Source organism: Procambarus clarkii, chromosome 5 (genome assembly GCF_040958095.1).
Source record: "Procambarus clarkii isolate CNS0578487 chromosome 5, FALCON_Pclarkii_2.0, whole genome shotgun sequence".
Taxonomy (NCBI): Eukaryota; Metazoa; Arthropoda; class Malacostraca; order Decapoda; family Cambaridae; genus Procambarus; species Procambarus clarkii.
The window spans coordinates 6,840,594-6,848,815 of NC_091154.1; the positions used below are offsets into that span (position 1 = coordinate 6,840,594).

The 8,222-nt window shown below is 43.0% G+C and overlaps 1 protein-coding gene across 1 annotated transcript; it reads right to left on the reverse strand.

Moving 5' to 3' along the window:
• Positions 1–909: 909 nt before the first annotated feature.
• LOC123761755 (elastin-like) lies at positions 910–4,372 on the reverse strand. Its single transcript, XM_069339068.1, has 3 exons — positions 1,670–4,372; positions 1,367–1,493; positions 910–988 (listed from the first exon to the last, which is right to left on the reverse strand). The coding sequence occupies exon 1, from the start codon at positions 4,289–4,291 to the stop codon at positions 3,395–3,397; it is 897 nt and encodes a 298-aa protein (XP_069195169.1). The 5' UTR covers positions 4,292–4,372; the 3' UTR covers positions 910–988; positions 1,367–1,493; positions 1,670–3,394.
• Between the last annotated feature and the right edge of the window lie 3,850 nt (positions 4,373–8,222).

An 8,222-nucleotide genomic window follows, 5' to 3' on the forward strand; every position in this document is an offset into this window, starting at 1 on the left:
AACACAACACACCAACAACGTCACATTCCACAACATTATACCGAGCACATGAACAACCACAACAGTCTCGTTGATCTTCCACCACCCCTCATGTATACACCTAACACGGATCACAAACACACCATTAACACAATAAACACATCACAAAACAGCCCAACCATTCCCATCTGGGTATAATAACATCGTTTTTGTGTTTGAATCAATGTTAACCTGAATTTACCTGATGGCCACTATCTCTCTTAAGGGAAGACCTCGATAAAAGCCTAACGTGTGTGAATGTACTCTGGCTTCCTGTCCCCAGACACAGTGAATTAAAATAAATAAAATAAAGTAGTTCGAGTGTTAAAAGTGGTATACACGTCCCCTATTTAAGGCGTGTAGGCCACTGAGTACTTACTGTTTCTCTCTTATAAGGTTATTCAGACTTTTCACAGAAGTCAAGGGTCTGGGAAGATTATATATTTGTTAAGCTGAGGAGTGGAGTTGGGTTTCCAGTTAGTGAACTACAAAAGCAGATACACTGTATAATGTATGATGTATGGAGTTGTTGTGAAGGAAGGAGGAACTCTTCTCCTAATTGTTGTGGAGGGTGCTATCAGAGTTAAGTGCACAACAGTTAACTATCTACCATGTCAGCACCCGGGACGCTGTCGGGTCAAGACGTACCTGCACCGCGACTAGGGGTGAAGTTGGTATTGGAATTTAGCTCAGTCTTCACACAAGATGCCTGACTAATATCAATCGCATTCTTCACATCTCCCCCCATGCTGGGAACCGAGATGGAGAATCGGATAACAGAGGGACTTGCTACTCACAACGACAATATTGACAAAGACAGACTCAGAAGGCAGCCAGTCAGTAGAAGAGAGTAATTTTCATGAAGGGGACATATTACGGGTAAAGTAAAAGTTGTTCAATTTGTTTATAAATTTATTTATGGAATGGTTATAGAAAGGGCTGCAACTGGTCCAAGTTTCAGCATCACACCCTAAATAGAAAGGGAGAAAAAAATACACAACGTATTATGCAACGAATTTTCAACATTTTCACAAAATTTCAGGGAACACATGTGTCAACTAAAATCATTTCCATAACACTCAGATATCACATTAGCATATAATAAAGGATTATACACAGCAGTTTTATAAAAAAAAGTGTTTAGTGCAATAATACAAGTACTCAAAGTTACCCTTCCAAAAATATGCAATATATGATGTTTATAAATATTTATAAAATCAAATGGACTTTGGACTAAAGTGTTCCGTACAATTGTAGAAGCACAAACTCTACATATAAGGTGTAATTTGCAGGTAAATTGATTAAAAAATGAAAGCTGTGAAACACCATGAAGTTGTAAATTACTTACCTGAGTAAAATAAGATCAAAGTTTGGCCACCTGTAGCTGAGCTTGACGTCGACCGATTTCGTTCATAATTGGCACCCTTGCAGATAGGCATCTATTGAGCAAGATGTGCAAGTTCCATGCAAATCCCCTGATAACAAATGGAAAAAAAATTGAAAAAAAATATATATATATAAATATATATTATATATATATATATATATATATATATATATATATATATATATATATATATATATATATATCCTGCACATACATATTACAATTATTACCAAATATCAAATTATAACACTAAAACATACTAACCTATTGAAATTGGTCCGAATTGTGGGTCCTCAAGGTGGCACTGCAATAGGCACTAATTGGCACCTGGCCCATATCCTGGATCATCTTCCTCAGGAACCTGTCTCGGCTTGGTGGTGCGTCTCGTTGGTTTCTGCATCAACTTGTCCTTTGTACTCAAGTACCAATCAGTTAGATTGTTCTGAGGTATACCAATGAGGCTGGTCAGAGATCCCATGCAATACCCAGAGTTGTAGTTGTTGGCTGTTACTGCCATGGCGAAGTCAACCATTGTACGACCAACAAATCTGTCTTTGGGGGCCATTGTCCAAACTCGGTGGTGCAGAGACTCATTTGGATTTTGAGTCTTTCCCTTCAGACACTTATTCATGTTATCTTCCGAGACAAGGTTGCAGTAAATCTTCATGACCTCAGTCATGTGCTTGCTGGGTAACTGAAATTGTACAATCATACTTTTGTGTGATCGTGGGGTTTTGGCATTTGCAATGTCCTGTTGGTAGAAACACCAAGAGTCTTTGCCTTTAGGGCAGTGCATGTGTCTTGGCTTTTCATCTGTGGACGTTGCATGCAACAGTCCTGAAAGGCAGGCATCTTTCATTGTTTTCCAGTCTGTGTTGATGTTGTCCCTGATCGCTTTGCTGAAATTACTTGACAACTTCAAAATAGTTTTGTCAGTTAGTTTTCCTATACCTTTCACTAGGGACATTCGTCTTGACTTCCCTTTTCACTCCTTGACTTCAACAGCTGATTTCTGTAGGTTGTGCAGCTGTGTTGCAAGTCTTTTGCTGAAGTGATTTATACACTCAGCCTTTTCTACCTTTGTGTCACCGTATGGTCCATTACCTTTGTTCATTGCACAAACCTTATTGTAAGCAGACGAGTCACCGTCCCCAACGAAGGTCGTATACCTGAGTTTATTCCTTTCTGATCTACCCCACATCAACACTGCTGCATCAGCCTCCATATTCTTCGCACTAGAATAATAGTTTTTATCACACGTTGGACGATGTTCAGCCATTTCACTGTCAAACTGGTTTAATTTTCTACTTCGTTTCCACCGTTTGAATTGTTGGCACTTGGAGCAGTTTTTGCAGAAAATATTATAGTCAGCTACCATGCCAGTGAATATTTCAACCCACAAACGCAGTGCCAATCTGTGAATGATGGCCCCTTATATGCCATGATCCGTCAAATGACACATCAATGTCAAGGGATGCCATCAACGGGTTCTCTATGTAACTGTTTTATGTAATGGTCAAATATTATACCCCGAGTGTTTTCTTGCACACCCGCCCATTTTAGATTAGCAGCATCTCTGACATGATCCTGCCACCTTTCATACACCTTCTGTGACACACATGTTATCCTATTTATGGAACACCAACGTCCGTAAAATATGTACCCATGACCATTTAGCATATTGCAGTACACTAATGCCTTCAGAATATCGTATTCTGTCTCCAATGGTCGTTTGATGGAAAGTTTACACTTAGTACAGGTTCTGATAATGTTCACTAATGACTTTATGAATGTGGAAAACTTCATGGCAATACATACATGCATAATTTTCATCTAGGTACTTTTCAATGTGCCTGTCTGTCACCAGTATCACCGTCTCACGTGCATCTTTTTGACGTTTTATTACTTCCATCTCATTATCACTGTCAATGGATTCTTCTGTCTGTTCTCTAAATATTTTCAATCGCCTTTCAGCACTGCTCGGTGTATTTATACGCCTTTTCGAAACTCTGGGAGTCGCCACTGCCACACCAGTAGATGTAGATGCACTGCCACACCATATGTAGACGGCACTGCCACACCAGCCACAGCAGTAGATGGCACTGCCACACCAGTAGATGGCACTGCCACACCAGTAGATGGCACTGCCACACCAGCCACAGCAGTAGATGGCACTGCCACACCAGTAGATGGCACTGCCACACCAGTAGATGGCACTGCCACACCAGCCACAGCAGTAGATGGCACTGCCACACCAGCCACAGCAGTAGATGGCACTGCCACACCAGCCACAGCAGTAGATGGCACTGCCACACCAGCCACAGCAGTAGATGGCACTGCCACACCAGTAGATGGCACTGCCACACCAGCCACAGCAGTAGATGGCACTGCCACACCAGCCACAGCAGTAGATGGCACTGCCACACCAGCAGATGGCACTGCCACACCAGCCACAGCAGTAGATGGCACTGCCACACCAGCCACAGCAGTAGATGGCACTGCCACACCAGCCACAGCAGTAGATGTAGATGGCACTGCCACACCAGTAAATGTAGATGCCACTGCCACATCAGTAGATGTAGATGGCACTGCCACATCAGTAGATGCCACTGCCACACCAGTAGATGTAGATGGCACTGTCGTGGCCGGTCCATACACATGGAGGCGTTGAGAGAGGGGCTGGGGTCGAGGAGGGTGTGTGAGGGTGGTCGAGGAGGAGGGTGGCGGCGGCGTCAGGCCTCTCACAGCTGAAGTGGGGAGTCCTCCTCGATCTTCACTTGATATTACTCTTCCTTGCGCTAAAGCGGCTCTCCTTTCCTGCTGAAGACGGCGACCGCGTGCCATATTGGCTGCTTTTAACTTCTGAATCCTCCGCTTATAGGTCATTGTGCGCTAGATGCCACAAAAGCGAGATTCCAGGGACAAAAATGGAGAGCGCGTCGACAGAAACTCCACACACAACAGGACACACCATGTGACTGGTGGCTTGCTGCCTCACTCACCCCCACTAGGAGGAGACGGTTGCCAATGAGTGTATATTTATTGTCATACATACAGAGTTATTTCCGACGTTATTTCGGAAAAATTGACGTTTAGAACGTACGACGCAATACCCTTGGCGCGCTACAGCCGCCGGGCACCGGATTCTGCACAATTACGCATGCAAATGTACCATAAATACTTTAATTTATATCATAACATTATCCGGTTTGCGCCAAAGTTTTGCCAGAACGTTGCAGTATTTTTATAAATATTTCAAAATCTTTTTTTTATTTTTTTCGAATTTTTTCGTGTCGTATGTCAAATGTTTATTGTGCACCCCATACTCATCCTGTGAGCGGTAGCGCAAAAGCATTACAGAGGGCACAAAAGGTCTTTATTAGACCTCATCTTAGATTATTACATAAACAATTTCATCTATCCGTCCTGGACCATTCTCAAGTCGATTGTCGACTTGAGAATGCCTCAATTCGAGGCAGTTATGTTTCTAACCCAGAAAGGATATGGTGTAATTGTTATGCAAATACCAGAGAAGAACAAGAAACTGACGAAGGTAATTATCTACAAAATACCCTTATGTTCTAGACCCCAAATTCATCCTCGACGACCAACGATTTGTGTGGGCCAATTGTCACCTTATTAAAGGTGAAGCTAGGAATTAGGTTGTTTTTCTAATGAGGGGTGAAGTTCCCGAGAAAGTGTTCATTACCGGGGTGGGCTACAGGCATGTAGCAAAGTATGTGAAAAAGCCCATAATATGCCTGAAATACTGCAGAAGGGGCATAAATCCTGGAGCTGTCAACATGATCCACGATGTCGTTTCTGCGGAAAATCTCACCTCTCTAATGTGTGTAGAAACAAACTTAAGCTGAGTGAGAAAATAGTTCCCAGATGCTGCAACTGTGGAGGTGTTCACAATGCCAGCTCGGCTGTGTGTAGCAAGAGGCCGAGTATGGATGTTCCCCGGCCGGTGAATGTTACAGAGCAAGCAAGAGCTCTTACCCAGACACCGGGAGCACAGCAGGACAGTCTGCCCCAAACAGCGCCAGTGAACCGGACGAATGCGTGGGTAAAGGAGTCACCTTTACTTCGTCAGGCTCAAGCAACAAGCAGCCACGCCACCACTCAGGACTCCGGCAGTGACAGTGTAACGGTGAGTGAAGTGGCTACTGGGGCTCAGAAAGAGGGCCATAATGATATGGGCAAGGAGGTGTGGGCTGAACTAAGAAAAGTTGGTGAGTTCCTCCGAAATCTTGGGCAGAGAATCGAGTCCATCGAGGCGAAATTAAACGTTCAGGAGGTCAAGGAAAATCACAAAACGGTGAAGGATAATCAGGATATAGTGGTTGAGGACAATAATGAAACAATGAGTGATGAAATGAAGGAAAGTAAAGTGTGTGTAAATGATGGTAGTCGTAGTGAAAGGAAGAACTCTTTTCTTCTTACTTTCACTACGACTACCTTCAAGGTAGAAGAAAGGAGGAAAGAAGGAAGAATTAAACATAAAATGAAGGAATCATTTGGGCCAATAATGGACGTCAAAGGACTGAAAAAATCTCTCAAGAAACGCAAAGTTGCTTTTACCGGTGAACTTGGGAGGAGGTGGGAGATGCATTACAAGGTACAGCTATTATTTAGTGAACTTATTGGGGATGACTTAAACATCACCCTAGACTGAAAATGTTGTCATGGAATGTTAATGGTTTAAGAAACAGGGTTACAGATGTTCATTGTTATGTGATGGGAAATGATATTGATGTTGTAGCTCTCCACGAGACAGGGGATAGGAATGAAGGCTTATTGAAATTAAATGGCGATAAAGGATTTCCACCTCCTCACCACTAGTAACATAAGAGTATGGCTACAGTAAATTTATGTTAAGAACTCCATACCAGCAGAGTTAGTAGAACCGCCGTCAAAAACGCAAGGTATAGAGAGTGTCTTTGTTAAATTATCATAAAATGAAGAGGAATTTATTAGTTAATTTGTATGTATCCAGGAACTGCTTCGACGCTAACTATTTACCTGACTGGATTTATACTAATCCTTCACTGGTCATTGGGGACCTTAATGCTCGGCACACAAGCCTTGGGACAGTGGGTAGTATTAATACTAATGGGGTCAAGTGGTTACAGTTTCTACAAGATCATTCAGATACCTGTCTCTTGGGAAACAATGAACCAACTCACATCAGGGGAGGACGGCTTGACTATGCCTGCATTTTAAACTCTCAGGGGATTATGGGGGAGGCTCGGGTTGTTCGGGAACTACTTAGTGACCACTTTGCCTTGAACGTTGAATTACCACTGGGGAAAAAACAAGTCCACTTTCAAAGGAAAAGACTAAATATTAATAAAGATATGAAAAATTATTTTATTAAAAATATGGGAGATTGGAATCAACAATACACGCCGCTCTGCGTTGATAGTTTTTACGAGGACATGGTCGAGAACATTGAGTAATTAGTACAGAGGGAAAATAACGGGGGCAGGGGAAGCAAGACGCATGGACCTAAGAAATTTAAATATTCCAATGATCAGCAAGTTAAGGGGTGGGAGAGAATGCTACGGAGTGCACATAAAGAATGGTTAAAAAATGGAATGAGGGATGAAGAGAAAAATACAATGTTGGAAGTGGCTAGGGAATGCAGTCAGGTGAGGAAGGAGGCGCGGGACAGATTCTGGCAAGACTTTGCTCAGTCCATTGGTAATACTAAGAACCTTAAAGACATATGGAGAGCAGTAAACAAAATCAGGGGTTGTAAGACCAAATTCATTGCTCACTCAGATCCAGGGAAGGTTGCTAATGAGTTAGTAGATAAATGGGCAAGTGCTGCTGGTATGGAGTCCTTACCTGCAGACACGAGAGTCACCATTGAGTCATGGGAAAATATTAGAAATGGAGTAACTTTATATGCTTTAAATACAAGATCTGTAATATGCACTGAGATAACTCACGATGAGCTACTGGATGCTATAAAAAGTGGCAGCTCTACTGCTCCGGGGAAAGATGGAGTAACGTATGACATTCTTAATTATTTAGCCGGTATGAAACCTAGTCCCTTACTTGATTTGTTTAACATGAGTTATAGAGAGGGAAAGTTACCAAGAAAATGGAAGGAGTCTGTCATCATTCCTATCCCTAAGTCAAACGGAGGCTACAGGCCTGTCTCCTTAACATCCTGCTTTTGTAAAATGATGCTGTTGTTGTTTTAGATTCAGCTACTCAAAACAAAAAGTTCCAAGTAGCATGGGGTATGGTGAGCCCGTAAGTGGAGGCTCTTTGGAGCCATTGTCTGTATCAATAGCTGATACTGGAGATCTGGGGATGGACGGGGGTCTTCATGGTGGATTTCAGCCCTAGAGGGCTGGCTGTAACAGTTATGGAGCTGGTGGGTTTAGTGTAGACTTCTAGGTCTTCCGTTTTTTCTTTGGTTGAGACTTTGGCTGAGCCATGACGTTTGGTGAGGTGGCCTCCATGAGAAAGTCTTGTATCGAGTAGGTGTCGAATTTGTGCTGTAGCGGTGGAGCTCCTACTAAGATTCCCTGGTCTGAAGAGTCCGTAACAACTGTAGTTGGTGATTTTGACTTTCGTGTCGCAGCCTCAGGTGTCGTGGATTAGTGGTAGAAGCTATCTCAGGAGCATTGGTGGTGCTGTTAGTATTTGTAGACAGCACGTCTGCTAGTGCATCTGCTGAGATAATGATGGTAGGAGTGTTGGGAACTGGGGAGGGAAATACCTCTATTTATGCCACCCGGGTCTTGGGTGGTTCTGGAGTCTGTGTTGAAGTCGACCTCGTGGTCGTTCTGGTGGGAGT